General features: G+C 41.1%; 1 protein-coding gene across 1 annotated transcript in view; it reads right to left on the reverse strand.

The window, feature by feature from the left end:
• Positions 1-19,280, reverse strand: part of atp1a2a (ATPase Na+/K+ transporting subunit alpha 2a) — a 54,242-nt gene that overhangs the window by 20,705 nt on the left and 14,257 nt on the right. The window contains exons 4-7 of the mRNA XM_083525613.1: positions 17,881-18,084; positions 17,295-17,408; positions 7,272-7,406; positions 5,457-5,574 (exon numbers count right to left, since the gene is read on the reverse strand). Coding sequence (XP_083381739.1) covers positions 5,457-5,574; positions 7,272-7,406; positions 17,295-17,408; positions 17,881-18,084 — 571 coding nt within the window. The remainder of the gene's footprint in view (positions 1-5,456; positions 5,575-7,271; positions 7,407-17,294; positions 17,409-17,880; positions 18,085-19,280) is intronic.

A 19,280-nucleotide genomic window follows, 5' to 3' on the forward strand; every position in this document is an offset into this window, starting at 1 on the left:
AAATATTATTAGCGATTAGCGGGGTTCAAGCAACTGAGGTACTGTAGGTTCTAAGGAAAAAGACATGGAACATGAGTTCGAGTTACACAAAGTTTCGTTGTAATACACTTCTGGTAACATTGTCTAACATGTAATGCATTGGTAATTGTTTTTTTTTTTTAAATAGGCAGATATCCTCATAAAACCTTATGACACATTGGGCAGAGACACTGCAAGGCAAGTATCAAGTCATCGGATGGACGGTTGAGTAGTCATAGCCGTTTATTATTTTTTCTTTGTTTAGCGCCAACAAGTGGCAAAGCTATGCAAATTGATATTTTTTTTTTGACAAAGGATTGAGCTCATAGACACGTCCACAAAGTTTGGTAAAAATATCTCATTCCACTCATGAGTTATAGCCATTTTTGTCAAAGTGACCCGCCTACTTTGAACATTTTGGCAACCCTTTGGAAACTGAGAAAGAAGTGCAATATATATATTTTTTAATTATTGATAAGCGAACATTTCTGAACTGAGTTGATCAGATCAGATCAGATGAAAAACCTAGAAATAGTTTTTAACATAATTAAGAATAATTAATGAAGGATTTGATTGACAAAGTTGCTCAGCATGAGAAGATCAATCAAATTATATGAAAAGTGAGTGTATGTTTGAAAAATCGTGCAATATACAATACTTGAAAAACACAATATTGCCCCCTAGTGGCCAATGTCGTTCAAAATTTTTAAGAAAATGCCTATTGACATATTTGCTCAACAAAGTTAACTTTTTCCATAAAATTAAGTTGTTAAAAACATACTTTTGTGAACTAGTCCTAAATTTTTCATCTGATCGGAAACAACTTAGTTCAGAAATGTTCACTTATCAATAATTATCTAGCATAAAAAATATATAAAAATATAGCACTTCTTTCTCAGTGTTCAAAGCGTCGCCAAAAATGTTCAAAGTTGGCGGGTCACCTTGACAAAAATGGCTATAACTCATAAACGGAATGAGATATCTTTATTTTTTAAACATGCCATTGGTAAGAAACCAGTGTAGAAAAGTAAAATTGTCAAAACATTGTTGTCAACTTGCCATCTGCAATTGCCATTAAAAAACAATACAAATGTTGATTTACAAAAATTTATTTACCTTGCATACTCAAATATTATGTTTTGTTTTTGTTTTTTTACAGAAAGAAACAACCCAGCATGAGTGCATTTTTTCAAAGGAGAAATCCCCCATATATATATATATATATATATATATATATATATATATATATATATATATATATATATATATATATATATATATATATATATATATATTATATATATATATATATATATATATACAGTGAGGAAAATAAGTATTTGAACACCCTGCTATTTTGCAAGTTCTCACACTTAAAAATCACCAAGGGGTCTGAAATTGTCATCGTAGATGCATGTCCACTGTGAGAGACATAATCTAAAAAAAAATAATCCAGAAATCACAATATATGATTTTTAAACTATTTATTTGTATGATACAGCTGCAAATAAGTATTTGAACACCTGTCTATCAGCTAGAATTCTGACCCTCAAAGACCTGTTAGTCTGCCTTTAAAATGTCCACCTCCACTACATTTATTATCCTAAATTAGATGCACCTGTTGGAGGTCGTTAGCTACATAAAGACACCTGTCCACCCCATACAATCAGTAAGAATCCAACTACTAACATGGCCAAGACCAAAGAGCTGTCCAAAGACACTAGAGACAAAATTGTACACCTTTACAAGGCTGGAAAGGGCTACGGGGAAATTGCCAATCAGCTTGGTGAAAAAAGGTCCACTGTTGGAGCAATCATTAGAAAAAGGAAGAATCTAAACATGACTGTCAATCGCCCTCGGACTGGGGCTCCATGCAAGATCTCACCTCATGGGGTCTCAATGATCCTAAGGAAGGTGAGAAATCAGCCCAGAACTACACGGAAGGAGCTGGTCAATTGACCTGAAAAGAGCTGGGACCACCGTTTCCAAGGTTACAGTTGGTATTACACTAAGACGTCATTGTTTGAAATCATGCATGGCACGGAAGGTTCCCCTGCTTAAACCAGCACATGTCCAGGCACGTCTTAAGTTTGCCAATGACCATTTGGATGATCCAGAGGAGTCATGGGAGAAAGTCATGTGGTCAGATTAGACCAAAATAGAACTTTTGGTTTATAATTCCACTAAACGTGTTTGGAGGAAGAAGAATGATGAGTACCATCCCAAGAACACCATCCCTACTGTGATGCATGGGGGTGGTAGCATCATGCTTTGGGGGGGTTTTTCTGCACATGGGACAGGGCGACTGCACTGTATTAAGGAGAGGATGACCGGGGCCATGTATTGCGAGATTTTGGGAAACAACCTCCTTCCCTCAGTTAGAGCATTGAAGATGGGTCGAGGCTGGGTCTTCCAACATGACAATGACCTGAAGCACACAGCCAGGATAACCAAGGAGTGGCTCTGTAAGAAGCATATCAAGGTTCTGGTGTGGCCTAGCCAGTCTCCAGATCTAAACCCAATAGAGAATCTTTGGAGGGAGCTCAAACTCCGTATTTCTCAGTGACAGGCCAGAAACCTGACTGATCTAGAGAAGATCTGTGTGGAGGAGTGGGCCAAAATCCCTCCTGCAGTGTGTGCAAACCTGGTGAAAAACTACAGGAAACGTTTGACCTCTGTAATTGTAAACAAAGGCTACTGTACCAAATATTAACATTGACTTTCTCAGGTGTTGAAATACTTATTTGTATCTGTATCATACATATAAATAGTTAAAAAATCATACATTGTGATTTCTGGATTTTTTTTTTTAGATTATGTCTCTCACAGTGGACATGCAACTACGATGACAATTTCAGACCCCTCCATGATTTCTAAATGGGAGAACTTTCAAAATAGCAGGGTGTTCAAATACTTATTTTCCTCACTGTATATATATATATATATATATATATATATATATATATATATATATATATATATATATATATATATATATATATATATATATATATATATATATATATATTTAATTATTTATACTATATATATTTATACATACATACATATATATATATATATATATATATATATATATATATATATATATATATATATATATATATATATATATATATATATATATATACAGTGAGGAAAATAAGTATTTGAACACCCTGCTATTTTGCAAGTTCTCCCACTTAGAAATCATGGAGTGGTCTGAAATTGTCATCGTAGGTGCATGTCCACTGTGAGAGACATAATCTAAAAAAAAAAATCCAGAAATCACAATATATGATTTTTAAACTATTAATTTGTATGATACAGCTGCAAATAAGTATTTGAACACCTGTCTATCAGCTAGAATTCTGACCCTCAAAGACCTGTTAGTCTGCCTTTAAAATGTCCACCTCCACTACATTTATTATTCTAAATTAGATGCACCTGTTTGAGGTCGTTAGCTGCATAAAGACACCTGTCCACCCCATACAATCAGTAAGAATCCAACTACTAACATGGCCAAGACCAAAGAGCTGTCCAAAGACACTGGAGACAAAATTGTACACCTCCACAAGGCTGGAAAGGGCTACGGGGAAATTGCCAAGCAGCTTGGTGAAAAAAGGTCCACTGTTGGAGCAATCATTAGAAAATGGAAGAAGCTAAACATGACTATCAATCTCCCTCGGACTGGGGCTCCATGCAAGATCTCACCTCGTGGGGTCTCAATGATCCTAAGGAAGGTGAGAAATCAGCCCAGAACTACACGGGAGGAGCTGGTCAATGACCTGAAAAGAGCTGGGACCACTGTTTCCAAGGTTACTGTTGGTAATACACTAAGACGTCATGGTTTGAAATCATGCATGGCACGGAAGGTTCCCCTGCTTAAACCAGCACATGTCCAGGCACGTTTTAAGTTTGTCAATGACCATTTAGATGATCCAGAGGAGTCATGGGAGAAAGTCATGTGCTCAGATGAGACCAAAATAGAACTTTTGGGTCATAATTCCACTAAACGTGTTTGGAGGAAGAAGAATGATGAGTACCATCCCAAGAACACCATCCCTACTGTGAAGCATGGGGGTGGTAGCATCATGCTTTGGGGGTGTTTTTCTGCACATGGGACAGGGCGACTGCACTGTATTAAGAAGAGGATGACCGGGGCCATGTATTGCGAGATTTTGGGGAACAACCTCCTTCCCTCATTTAGAGCATTGAAGATGGGTCGAGGCTGGATCTTCCAACATGACAATGACCTGAAGCACACAGCCACGATAACCAAGGAGTGGCTCTGTAAGAAGCATATCAAGGTTCGGGCATGGCCTAGCCAGTCTCCAGACCTAAACCCAATAGAGAATCTTTGGAGGGAGCTCAAACTCCATGTTTCTCAGCGACAGGTCAGAACCCTGACTGATCTAGAGAAGATCTGTGTGGAGGAGTGGGCCAAAATCCCTCCTACAGTGTGTGCAAACCTGGTGAAAAACTACAGGAAACGTTTGACCTCTGTAATTGCAAACAAAGGCTACTGTACCAAATATTAACATTGACTTTCTCAGGTGTTCAAATACTTATTTGCAGCTGTATCATACAAATAAATTGTTAAAAAATCATACATTGTGATTTCTGGATATTTTTTTTTAGATTATGTCTCTCACAGTGGACATGCACCTACGATGACAATTTCAGACCCCTCCATGATTTCTAAGTGGGAGAACTTGCAAAATAGCAGGGTGTTCAAATACTTATTTTCCTCACTGTATATATATATACACATTACATACATTATATATATGTATGTATGTATGTATGTGTGTGTGTATATATATATATATATATATATATATATATATATATATATATATATATATATATATATATATATATATATATATATATATATATATATATGTATATATATATATATATATGTGTATGTATATATATATATACATATATATATATATATATATATATATATATATATATATATATATATATATATATGTATGTATGTATAAATATATATAGTATAAATAATTAAAAAATTATTCACAGTTTTTTAAAGCTGATCTGCAAATAAAAAAAAATTGCAAAATGTGACTATTTTCCTTCAAGTTCAACACTCATTTTTATCACACTCATTTTATCATCCAATCATTTTAGTTTAGAATGTTGTCAGGTTAATCAGGAAGTAGGTAGAGCAGGTTATAAAAAATGCTATCAAGAATCAGGTATGACCTTCTCATACTACACAATGTAGTTAACACTATAGCTTTAAGTGCCTGAATATAGATAAATCACAAGTGCATTGTGAACTATCACCCCTGAGCTTTCTCTGTAAAATGTCTAAATTGTCTGGAAAAACAAAGACTAAATTAAGATCTATCTTTGTTATAACTGATTCAAGTTGGCAAATAAATTACAATGAATAAATCTCTTACCCTCCACACAGTTAGTGGAGAAGAAGCCAATGTTTCTGGACTCAAGAGGATTTTCGTGAGTGCAGTCTGGAGAACGGGTTTGAGGCTCAGATTCTCCTGTTAAAGAAGAATTGTCTACCTGCATGGCAAAAAGCATCAAACAGAAATTAATATAAGAAGAAGAAGAAGAAAGAGAAGAATGCTTTATTCCCAGTCTAGAGTTTGTTGCTAGTACAGTGATATGCTAGAGAATTAATTAATTCATGGGAGATGGATAGGTGGCTAACAGAAGTAGTTGGTTTAGTAGAGGTTTTTTTGTGTAATGTGGTTCTATCAGGCAAGAGTGCCGAGTTGGACTAAATGTACTTAAAAATAAATACCTTAACTGTAGGTGAATTAAAATAAACTACAAAATACAGCAGCCACACCATGAATCAAAATAAACTACTGTATATTTTTATTTAAAAAATCATTTTTTAATTTTTTACATTTCTTTGCAAACCTTCCAACAATTTGCCTATTTGATCATTCCTTCACCATTACACTGAATTAAGTAAACAATGTTTACATGCTAACAGATTACATTTACATTTACATTTGCGGTAGATCAAATATTCACATACATACCCCTGTGATCTCCCAGATGAAAGTTAGTTTTAAAGTAAACAACAGTTTAATGTTTGACAGTTTGTGATTGACTCATAATTGTATCCTAATTGATTTACTTGGTGTTTGGTAACGAAGGGCTACTTTGCAACAGCAACACTGACTCATGAAAAACAGGTCATTCATAAGAAAACATATGATGGCACCTGTATTTATAGCAACTAGTTCCTAACTAACAATCATTTGATTGTTAATCATAAATATAATAATTAATTATTATGTGTCAGGCAGTCATTCATGCAATAGGTACAATATTCGGCAATTGAATATTTATTTATCAATCATTGTACACTTATTTGAAAACTGGCAGTCTGCACATTTCTTACCTTGACCACCTTCTTCCATATGAATAAATTTTCTGTTCTGATCTCAACAAGTCTGGAAAAACTAATGAGTAGGCACCAGTCAGTGGCCACATTTCTATGAGTATTTTACAGTATTTTAAAGCTACAAAAATACAAAACACTAAAGTATTTTGATACCAAATATGAAGCCATTTAAATCAACCCTATTAACTCCAAATCACAAAATCCTAGTTTATATTTGAAATACATATTTGAAATACTGCCTATCCCTGCAAGAGTACGAGATTTGAGCTAATATTTATTTAAACCATAACACTTCTTTCATACTAAGCAATTATAAGAGAACAAATGCTTTTTGTACTTTTTCAGACCTTGTACAGTGAGAAAAAAAACTGATCATACATTTATGTCATTTGGTAGACACCCTTATCCAGCCTGACTTATTTAAACAACCAAATCATGTTGTTAAAGTTTTGCGACCTTGTTTGAGGGCCCAGCAATGAGCACTGAGATCTAAACACTTGTTCAGTTCCCTAATCTAGTCTAGAAAATATTATAATAATATTTATAATATATTAATTAACTCCTTAACATCATTGACAAATTGTAAATAAATACTAGTTTTACACAGTATTTAAATATATATTTAAATAATAAAGAAATAAAATTAGTAGGGTGTCTATTATTTTATATATAAGATTTATTTTTTTTTGTATGGGGGTTTTTGTGTGAAATTATTTGCATTTTATGTGTGAATGTAAGAAAGCATTAAATTTTATCCCTTTTATTTTAATGGCATTGAAGGGTTTTATATTTTTTATTCTCTGTTTTTGAGTCTGACTTAGCTCCCTTAATTCTCTCCTACCTTGCAGGAACTGGAGGAGATAATCCGTAGGTCAGCCGGAATGCGATCACCCCCTTTTATTTCCACCAGGTCTCCCAGAACCACCTCCTCTGCATTAATCTGCTTCTTCTCACCCTCACGGATCACCAAAGCTTGCTATAAAACAGTAAAAAGAGTGTGTGTGTGTGTGTGTGTGTGTGTGTGTGTGTGTGTGTGTGTGTGTGTGTGTGTGTGTGTGAGAGAGAGAGAGAGAGAGAGAGAGAGAGAGAGAGAGAGAGAGAGAGAGAACAAAATCAGAGGAGGTGATAAAGGTGTTATTGATGAATGACACATCTTAATTAAAGCTCTCAGTTAGTTTACCTGAGTAATCGTATCAACAATCAGTAACAAAACATAATAACTAATAATTATTAAGGTGTTTGCTTTTACTTTTATTGTGTTTGGTGTTTTTTAACTGATATAGTATGTAATCACTTCATTCATGATAACTATGCTAAAATAAAGTATTATTAGTAAAGTATTAGCAGTATTATTTAGTAAATAATATGTGTTAAGTATATAAATCACTTAACCATGGTTAACTTACCAGCCCTGTTTATGATATACTAAATAAAATGGCACTTCTAAAAATATCAAGATATGGCATGTGAGTTATCCAATTCCTGTCCAAGCTAGCTGCTGCTCTGCTCATCTGACAAGTTTCTGAATCAGTTGCTTACAAGTTGCTTGGTTAAATTGTTTGTGTGGAAAAAAATATATATAACATTTGTTAGGAGTGCCAGGACTCAAATACTGTTAAGACTCATTGACTCGTTGCTATTTTTTTAAGTAAACCAAATTGCTATAACAGGGTAGCAATTGTTCCTTGACAAATTGCAGTCATTGTTCTTTAAATTTTGTATATGGTTGCAACATAACAGAATAAATAATAATAAAAAAATTTATATATATATATATATATATATATATATATATATATATATATATATATATATTGCCAGTTGCTATGTATAATAAAACACTATTTGAACATAGTATTGCTTTTACATTGCACACATGAACACCGTTCACTAAAATAAATATTAATTTAACCTGATATTAATGAGCATACAAAATACACATACAAAATAAATGTGTCTAGGTTATGTATGTAACCCTAGTTCCCCTTCAGGAACTCGAGCTGCGTCGAAACGCTATGGGAACGCCCCTGCGTGACCATGCTCTGAACCACGTGTGAAATCTAGCCAATAGGCAAGCCGTGACGTCATAGACAGGCGACGTCGCGTAAACCAGATAGCTACAAGATGGCTGTGCGGTGGTAGCGACATTAGCTTCTGCTCGTTCAGGTAAGCGCTTTGAGTGTGTTATCTGTGCAGTCATGAGCTTATATGCAGGCAGAATTCCGTCTCCGACGTGTTGTTTGATTAGCTTAGGAGCGTGCTTAGTCGGCTCTCGATGGTATCGGCTGTCAGCATTTTAGCCGTGCGGCTATGCGCTCCCGGCTGCGAGGCGAGCTCCCGTTCCCCGGGGATTGCGCTCGTTTTGCGGTTCCTTCTCCGGTGCGTGTGACGCGGTGCTCCGTATTCTTCCTCCGAGGTGGGGGAGTTTCGGGGAGCGCTCTCTGAGGTGGGCGCTCTCCCTCGAGGCTTCGGCTCTCGATGGTATCGGCTGTTGGCATTAGCCGTGTGGCTATGCGCTCTCGGTTGCTAGCCGAGCTCCTGTTTCCCGGGGAGAGCGCTCGTTTGGAATTGGTTCTTTTCCCGGTGTGCGTGACGCGGTGCTCCGTATTTCTTCCTCCGAGGTGGATGAAATTTCGGGGAATTAGGGGAAGCATGCCTGGCGGCTGCTTCTTCTCCCGGTGCGGGCAGCGCAGCATTGCATGTCTCTTTCTTCAAGGAGGATGAGATGATGGATGCTAGCGAGCCTGCGGACTCCTCACAGCCTGTGCTGTATGTGGGGCTCCTTGAGGTCGTGGCGCGGGCCAGATTTAACTTGGATTTAGCTTGGCCGGTCGTGTGGCAGATGCAGCGCGCACCCAGTGAGCTGGTTGTGCGTTTCCTGCACCCTGTGTCACAGCCTCAGCGCCTTCCCTGATCTGCGCACCGAGGTGTCTGGGTCCTGGGAGGCCCGTGTGCGCACGTGCTTTTCTGATGTTCTTTCGCTGTGCGTGAATGTTGTTGGAGCGAAGTGGCGTGGCTACGGGACGATGCCGCTTTTGGTAGAGACGCTAGCTAGCTATCTCTCCCCGAGTGTTGCGTCTGTGAAGGCTATCGGTGGGTAGGGCTACGCGGCAGGTCAGGCTACGGGTTGCTTCCACACGATGGGCAGCCGCATTTTGTATTATATCGACGATTGGTTGATGTTGGCTCTTTAGAGCGCCAGGCGGTTCGGCATTGAGATGCTGTTCTCGCCTGCATGAAGGTACTGGGGTTCAGACTGAAACGCCGGGTAAAGTGTACTTTTCCCCAGCGCAGGGGGAACCGCTTTCTCGGTTTTTCCACTCGGCCTTCTCCGCATGTGGCCCCTCCAGTGGTGGCTCCGGGGCAGGAGGGTTCTCCCCCTGAGGGGGTCTGTATCGTACCATCAAGGTCTCACGGTGTGCCCTTTGAGCCTTGGTTGCATGGTAGGACCCTACGTTCTGTCCCGAGGCCCCGTTTTAGGGACTCCTTGTCGTCGCGTAACGCTAACGACGGACGCTTCCCTCACGGGGTGGGAGGGCGGTCATGAGTGGCCGCTCCGCCCGGGGTCTGTGGAGCGGCACACGTCTCTTGTGGCACATAGGTTGCCGGGAGATACTGGCAGTGTTGTTGGGGTTACAACACTTCCTCCCAGTCCTTAGAGATGGCTATGTGTTGGTCCGCGCGGTGGTCTCGTACATCTACCACCAGGGGGGCCTCCGGTCTCGCCCTTGCAAACAGCTGCCGCAGGGTGTCCTCTTGTGGAGCCGTTTACGTCCTGGGATGGTTGGATGTCTGAGCAGACGCCCTGTCGAGACAGTGGCTGCCATGGGACGGTCTTGGCCGAGGCTACGCCTGTACGCCTTTCCACCCAGTCGCGCTGCTCTCGGGAGTTCTGGTATGAGTTCGCCGGGAGGAAGTCTTCTCCTCCTGGTGGCACCTCGATGGCGGTCGGAACCCTGGTTCACTCCCGCCCGGGGTTGTGGAGGCTGTGGCCCCTAAGGAGGCACAGTTCATAGCGGCTGTTCTCTCTACCGAGGTAGTAGAGGCCCTTCTCCACTCCAGAGCTCCCTTCACGAGGAGGTCGTACGCCGCATGATGGCGACTGTTCACGTCACGGTGTGAGCACCATGACTTGGACCCAGTTAACTGCCCGGTCGGTTCAGTTCTGGTGTTTTTGCAGGTACAGTTTGCTGCAGGGTTAACCCCTTCGACCCTGAGGGTTTCCGTGTTCACTGGGTAGGTCCCATTGGTGACACGTTTCCTCCGCGGTGCCCGGAGGCTGTGGCCCGGGATGCGACTCAGGGTGCCTGTCTGGGTCTTGGCAGTTGCCTCGTCCCGCCTGGAGTTGCCCCCTGGCATGGCCAGGGTGTTTCCTTACACGCTGGGTGCTCCCACACGATGTGTCATGTTACAGGCATTCTGCCCTCCTCTGCTAATAGCCCCCGACCAGGGGTTACGAGACCCGCCTGTGTCCAGTGCGAGCACTGGGTGCTTATCTCCACAGGACGAGTCCTTGGAGGTGGTGGGTGCAGTTGTTTGGCTGCGAGTCCTGGTCCCCGCTCCGATCGCGGTCAGGGCTCGCTCCGCCGGAGTGTGGCGGCCTCTGCGGCCGGATCCACTGGAGTGTCACTCCGGGACGTCTGTGACGCTGCGGGTTGGTCCACCCCGCTGACCTTTGTCTGGTTTTATGGCCTTGACCTCAGAGCCGCCCCGGGCTCCTCTGTTCTGCGTGCTGGTGCTGAGGCCCTCACTCTTTCGGCAGGGTCTGGTCAGTGTGGCGTGATTGGACACTCGTTCTTATAGCGTTTCGACGCAGCTCGAGTTCCTGAAGGGGAATGTCTCTAGGTTACGAACGTAACCCTAGTTCCCCGAAGGAACGAGACGCTGCGTCTCCGTGCCACACTCCCTGCATCCCTGCGGCGCTTACCTTCTCTCTTTGCAGAAGCTAATGTCGCTACCACCGCACAGCCATCTTGTAGCTTCCTGGTTTACGCGACGTCGCCTGTCTATGACGTCACGGCTTGCCTATTGGCTAGATTTCACACGTGGTTCAGAGCGTGGTCACGCATGGGGCGTTCCCATAGCGTTTCGACGCAGCGTCTCGTTCCTTCGGGAAACTAGGGTTACGTTCGTAACCTAGAGACGTTCCCTGAGGGAACAAGACGCTGCGTCAGAACGCTTTGGGAACCCAACTGCATTGTCCATTCTCTGAATAATAAGTTTAATCAGTCAAAATTGAAGGCATGCTGTCACCGCAGGGTGATGTGGATTTATCTGCCTGATTTATCTCAGTTTCACATTAAACCCATAAATGCTGATCATCTTGATGAGATGGCGAACAACATAGACCTTATCCTCACTAGCACTTTAGACACTGTTGCCCCCATCCGGTTAAAAAAGGTTCGAGAACAAGCAACTGCACCTTGGTATAATAGTCATACGCATGCCCTAAAGAGAACAACACGTAATCTGGAGAGAAAATGGAGGAAAACTAAATTGGAGGTATTTAGAATTGCGTATAAAGACAGTATGCTTAGCTACAGACAGGCGCTAAAAGCTGCTAGAGCTAAACACCTGAGCAAACTCATAGAAAATAACAAAAACAATCCCAGGTTCCTTTTCAGTACAGTCGCTAAATTAACAACAAATCAGGGATCTGAAAAATGTGTTCCATCACAGTTTAGTAGTGAAGACTTTATGAATTTCTTCACTGAAAAAATAGATAACATTCGAAAAACAATTGTGGCAGTTCAACCTCTGACAGCATCTCCTGACACAATCGTACTTACAACCCCACAACTACACTGTTTTACATGTATAGGACAGGAAGAGCTGTATGATGCTATTATGAAAGCTAAATCAACAACATGTCAGTTAGATCCAATTCCCACTAAACTACTGAAGGAAGTGTTATATACAGCTGGTGAGCCTCTTTTAAATATTATTAACTCCTCACTATCGTTAGGTCATGTCCCTAAATCCCTCAAGTTAGCAGTTATTAAGCCCCTCAAAAAAAAACCTAATCTGGATCCAAACACGCTATCGAATTACAGACCAATTTCAAATCTCCCATTTATGTCTAAGATTTTAGAAAAGATTGTCGCTGCCCAGTTATGTAACCACTTGCAGGAGAACAATATCTTTGAAGAGTTTCAGTCAGGTTTTAGGCCCCATCATAGCACAGAAACTGCTCTAGTTAAAATCACTAACGACCTGTTTTTAGCTTCAGACCAAGGCTACATCTCCCTATTAGTTTTACTAGATCTTAGTGCTGCGTTCGACACTATAGATCATGATCTTCTCCTCGATCGCTTACAGAATTACATCGGTATTCAGGGACAGGCATTAAGCTGGTTTAAATCCTACCTGTCCAATCGTTACCATTTCGTAGATTTAAATGGAGAGCTATCCAGGATAATGCTAGTAAATTATGGCGTGCCACAAGGGTCAGTTCTGGGACCCCTGCTTTTTACAATATACATGCTTCCATTAGGAAATATTATTAGAAGGCATGGAATTAGCTTCCATTGTTATGCTGATGATACCCAGCTATATATTTCATCCAAACCAGGCGATACAGCTCAATTAGCTCGCATAACTGAGTGTGTTGAAGAAATAAGAGATTGGATGACCCATAACTTTCTGCTATTAAATCCTGATAAAACGGAGATTTTGCTCATCGGCCCAAAAAATAGTACACAGAAGCTCCAGCATCTCAGCCTGCATTTAGACGGTTGTTCTGTAACTACTAGTTCAACGGTAAAAGACCTGGGAGTTATTTTAGACAGCAACTTATCTTTTAAAAATCACATCAATCAAGTTACAAAAACAGCCTTCTTTCACCTTAGAAATATTTCTAAGCTAAGAAATATGTTATCTATATCTGATGCAGAGAAGCTCGTCCATGCGTTTATGACCTCTAGAATAGACTACTGTAATGCATTACTAGGTGGATGTCCTGCATCATTAATAAACAAGCTTCAGTTAGTTCAGAATGCCGCAGCAAGAGTTCTTACTAGGTCAAGAAAATACGATCATATAACCCCAATCTTATCGTCCCTACATTGGCTTCCTATTAAGTTTCGAATAGACTACAAACTACTGCTACTCACTTATAAAGCACTAAATGGTTTGGCTCCCATGTATCTATCCAGTCTCTTAACACGCTACAATCCGTCACGCTCCCTGAGATCTCAAAACTCTGGGCTTCTAGTAGTTCCTAGAATAGCAAAGTCCACTAAAGGCGGTAGAGCATTTTCACATTTAGCTCCTAAACTCTGGAATAGTCTTCCTGACAGTGTTCGGGGTTCAGATACACTCTCCCAGTTTAAGTGTAGATTAAAAACATATCTTTTTAGCAAAGCCTACACATAACACACATCACGCACATCACATCACAACCTTGTGCTCCAGAACATCTGATCACATGCACATTATCAACTTGTGCTGTTAATATCATGAACAGCAGCTACGCTAATTCCTCTCCACTGCTTCTCTTTCTCTCCCCATCCCGAGGCTTCCTGAGGTTTGGCCAGCTCCAGTCACGTCCCACCTCGTGAAGATTATGGACCTATGGATGATCATGGAGAAGTAGATGCCGAGTGTTTAAAGGCCCTGGCATGGAGAAGCTGATGCTGGATCTATGATGATCACAAATTGTTCTGTATTGTTGAAAGATTTATGACCAAACTTTTGATGTCACCCATATGAGGATGGGTTCCCCTTTGAGTCTGGTTCCTCTCAAGGTTTCTTCCTCATATCATCTAAGGGAGTTTTTCCTTGCCACTGTCGCCACGGCTGCTCATCAGGGACAAACGCACACCATTCACCTTCACTGTTGTTTTCTGTAAAGCTGCTTTGAGACAATGTCTGTTGTGAAAAGCGCTATACAAATAAACTTGACTTGACTTGACTTGATGTCACGACCAGGAAGTATAAAATGCCCATGGAGAGAAGCCGGCTTTAGCTTCTGTAACCGAGAAGGAAGCGCTGAAGGGACGCTGGAGGTGTGGTATAGAAACTCAGCATTTAGTTCACTCAGGGAACTAGGGTTACATACGTAACCTAGAGACCTTCCCTTTCAGGAACTCGAGCTGCGTCAAAACGCTTTGGGAACGAGAATCCAATAACACCACACTGACCAGTCCCTGACTAGTGTGAATGAGCACAGCTAGGTCAAAGGACAGAGGTGCCAGGAGTGGCACAGAGGTCAAGGTTGTAATACCTGGCAAAGGTGAGAGGTCTTGGAGGGACACTCCAGAGGACCAAACCTTGGCGACTGCCACACTCCGGGTATAGTGAGCTCTGACCCTGAATGGTGCGGGGAGACCAGAGGACCCGTAAGAAGACGCAATAGTATCAATAATCCATCTGCTGAATGTCTGCTTATAAGCAGGAAGGCCTCTCCTCGGAGGGCCGTAGCAGATGAACGATTGTTTTGATTTCCTTCAGGGACTTGTCCGGCAGACATAGCAGTCCAGTGTTCGGACCGGTCACAGCCGGCTCAATCTCTCCTGGTCTGGGGTCTGGAATGGAGGAGGATTAAATGCCTGGAGCCTGACAGGTCGTGGGACGACCGAGCCAGCAAGAACGCAGTGTTAACGGACAAGCAGTTCCATAAAAAAGACGCACTGGGGGCCTCAGCCTCCGGGGGCCACAGAGAAAATGCTTCAGGAGTTCTCTTCCCAGTGAATGCCCAGACACGTCCCAGCAAATTCTCTCCAGAACTCCTGGAAGCAGCACGACAGGAAGGAAGGCATAAAGGCGCAGTCTCGTTCACGGTTGTGCCATGGCATCCAGTCCCAGCGGGGCTGGAGGATATAGGGAGAACACAGGGGACAGTGCGACGTTTCTAAAGTTGCAAACAGGTTTATTCGGGCTTTGCCAAATTTCTCCCAAATCTGCTCCACCACCTGAGGGTGGAGGCACCACTCCCCGGGCTTGGACTCCTGTCACGACAGGGTGTCTGCTGCTTCGTTCAAACGGCCTGGGATATAAGCTGCTCTAAGGGAGAGGAGCTTCCCCTGGGCCCACAGGAAGATCTGGCATGCCAGTCTGTACAGGTGGCACGAGTGCAGACCCCCCTGGTGGTTGATATATGAGACCACTGAAGTGTTGTCCGAGCGGATCGACACATGATGGCCTCTGAGGTCTGGGAGGAAGTGCTTCAAAGCCAGAAGCATGGCCAGCATTTCTAGGAAATTGATGTGCCATCTTAGATGGGGACTCTCCCATAGACCTTGCGCAGAGCGGCCACTCATGACCCCCCATCCCATTAGGGGCACATCCGTCGTAGCACTGTGCGACGATCAGGAACTCCCGAAGACCAAAGAGCTGTCAAAGGACACCAGAAACAAAATTGTAGACCTGCACCAGGCTGGAAAGACTGAATCTGCAATAGGTAAGCAGCTTGGTGTGAAGAAATCAACTGTGGGAGCAATTATTTGAAAATGGAAAACATACAAGACCACTGATAATCTCCCTCGATCTGGGGCTCCACGCAAGATCTCACCACGTGGGGTCAAAATGATCACAAGAACAGTGAGCAAAAATTCCAGAACCACATGGGGGGACCTAGTGAATGACCTGCAGAGAGCTGGGACCAAAGTAACAAAGGCTACTATCAGTAACACACTACGCCGCCAGGGACTCAAATCCTGCAGTGCGAGACCTGTTCCCCTGCTTAAGCCAGTACATGTCTTGGCCCGTCTGAAGTTTGCTAGAGAGCATTTGGATGATCCAGAAGAGGAGTGGGAGAATGTCATATCAATGTCAGATGAAACCAAAATAGAACTTTTTGGTAAAAACTCAACTTGTCGTGTTTGGAGGAGAAAGAATGCTGAGTTGCATCCAAAGAACACCATACCTACTGTGAAGCATGGGGTGGAAATATCATGCTTTGGGGCTGTTTTTCTTCTGATCCATGTAAAGGAAAGAATGAATGGAGCCATGTATCATGAGATTTTGAGTAAAAACCCCCATCCATCAGCAAGGGCATTGAAGATGAAACGTGGCTGGGTCTTTCAGCATGACAATGATCCCAAACACACCGCCCGGGCAACAATGGAGTGGCTTCGTAAGAAGCATTTCACGGTCCTTTAGTGGCCTAGACAGTCTCCAGATCTCAACCCCATAAAAAATCTTTGGAGGGAGTTCAAAAACCGTGCTGCCCAGCGACAGCCCCCAAGCATCACTGCAATAGAGAAGATCTGCATAAAGGAATGGGCAAAACTACCAGCAACAGTGTGTAAAAACCTTGTGGAAACTTACAGAAAACATTTGATATCTGTAATTGCCAACAAAGGGTATATAACAAAGTATTGAGATTAACTTTTGTTATTGACCAAATACTTATTTCCCACCATAATTTGCAAATAAATTCTCTAAAAATCAGACAATGAGATTTTTCAGGATTTTTTTTTCTCATTTTGTCTCTCATAGTTGAAGTGTACCTATGATGAAAATTACAGGCCTCGCTCATCTTTTTAAGTGGGAGACCCTGCACAATTGGTGGCTGACTAAATACTTTTTTGCCCCACTGTAACTAGCAGCACCTAGCTGCATCTTAGCCTCTTCAATAGAACTATAGATGTGCCTTGTTTTTTTGCACATACCCTTTCCTTTTTGGCTTTATATTCGTTATAAAAAAAACTAATAATTACAAATATGTAATATGTCGTGTTGTTTTTCATCTGAGGTTTACATCTCATTTTAAGACCTGCAGAGGACCAGATTTTTTTATTATGTCCTGATATGCAAAACCATAGAATTAAAAATTATTTTGTGTGTACATAGTTATATTCAAAGTGAAATGTACTTGGTATTAGAAGCATTGTAATGTGCAGCATTTGTGTTTGGTACTGACCTGTGGCACCATGTTTTTGAAGGAGTCCATGATGCGTGAACTTTTAGCCTCTTGGTAATAGGAAAAGCAACCAGTTATGATGACTACAGCAGCCAGAACTACTCCCAAATATAACTGTTTCACATTAAGGTAGGAACGGAAAAAATTATTATTATCAGTGTAGCTCAGATTTTAATTTGACAAAAATTACAGTTCTTGAAGAAATCGTTGGCTTGGTGCAAATTTGTATTTAACAACCACTAAACACTTAATTAAAAAGCAGTGTGTATTTTTTATAAAATAATTGCAACAAAAAAATGTGGCTTAAAAGGTTAAATGTCTTACACAGTAAAGCTATGTAAAATTCTGTAACGCTGTTTTGAGACAATGTCCCTTGTGAAAATCGCTATAGAAATTAACTTTAAACGTAGGGTTAATTCGTGAAAATAGAAAATGGAAAAAAAATGACTTAATTGTTTAGCACTGATAGCTAACATGATGTTTATCCATTTTCCATGACTAACAAAACAAAATTTTTGAAATGGTTAAAAGCAGATTGGCACATACTGTATATTCTTTTTTTTTATTGATTTTGCACTACACTCACATTGTCATTGGCTGGCTCATCCTCACTTACAAATTGGATACCATAAGCAAGGAAACACAGGACAGCACCTATCCACAGAAGGATAGAGAACCCTCCAAACAACTGTTTACAGAATTTCACCCACTCTGGGATAGTTGGAGGTGGAGTAAGGACATTAGGCCCATGCTCTGCCAGAAGCTCCATTGCTCTTTTATGGGTCAGGCCCTGAGGAACAGAAGCAAATGACAATCAAATGCAGAATTGACATACAATGGGTTAATTAATTTCTCAATAGAGAATCTCTGCACATCCTTCAAATGGCAGGACATGACAGTACATAGATTTTGTGATAAGCAAATAATTTTTGCTAATGTGGAGCATTGTCCTGTTTGAAGAACCAACCATGGCCCATTTTTAGCTTTCTGGCAGAGAGAGTCAGGTGTTCATTTACAGTAATATCATGATGCCATGTATCAAAATGTTCAGGTTTCTTTGGCAAACTGAACATGCTTGTGTTTGTTTTTTTGCATGAAAGTGCAAGGGCTTTTTTCTTGAAACCATTCTAAACAACTTGGGGTGATGTAAGTGACACTGGATTGTAATATTGCAGAGTTCTGCTACAATGCCTGGCAAAAGTTTGGCAAACAGATGCAGACTATCCACTTCCTATTTTGTAAAGCTTCACAACCTTTCCTGGACACCACAGTTTATTCTTAAAATTTCTGTCACATTGTGATGGGGATTTGACCTTTGTTCATGATTTTGTGCTTTGATTAGATTGTGTATTTATTTGAAACATACTGGAAACTTTTGGATTGGTTTAGTATTTTACTAAAAACGCCTTCATATGTTATAATCCAGTGTTCATCCAGTGCATCAGGAAACTATGCTAGTGTGATTATTATTATTATTATTATTATTATTATTATTATTATTATTATTATTATTATTATTATTATCATTATTATCATTATTATCATTATTATCATCAATTAACTTTTATATACTTGGAACACTTAAATGGCTTTTCAACTTACCAGACAACTATCAGTTGCAATTTCAGTTGTATTTTAAGAGCCTGGTGGACCCCGAGCATTGGCTATGTTTATTGTTGTCCTAGTTTAGAAACCAAGCCTCTTGATCTTATCTTATCTTATCTTATCTTATCTTATCTTATCTTATCTTATCTTATCTTATCTTAGTTCCACAAGAACTAAGATGGCTGGAGATGCAGAGGAGGTGAAATGTCTCTAGGTTACGTATGTAACCCTAGTTCCCTGAGGGAACGAGACGCTGCGTCGAAACGCTTTGGGAACGCGCCCGAGTGTTCACACACTGAAATAATGTGTGTAAACATCACGACCATACATATCATACATACCATACCATTACATATGTCTTGGAGAGTAACTCGAGAGGAC

Source organism: Silurus aristotelis, assembly GCF_946808225.1.
Source record: "Silurus aristotelis genome assembly, chromosome: 22".
Lineage (NCBI taxonomy): Eukaryota > Metazoa > Chordata > Actinopteri > Siluriformes > Siluridae > Silurus > Silurus aristotelis.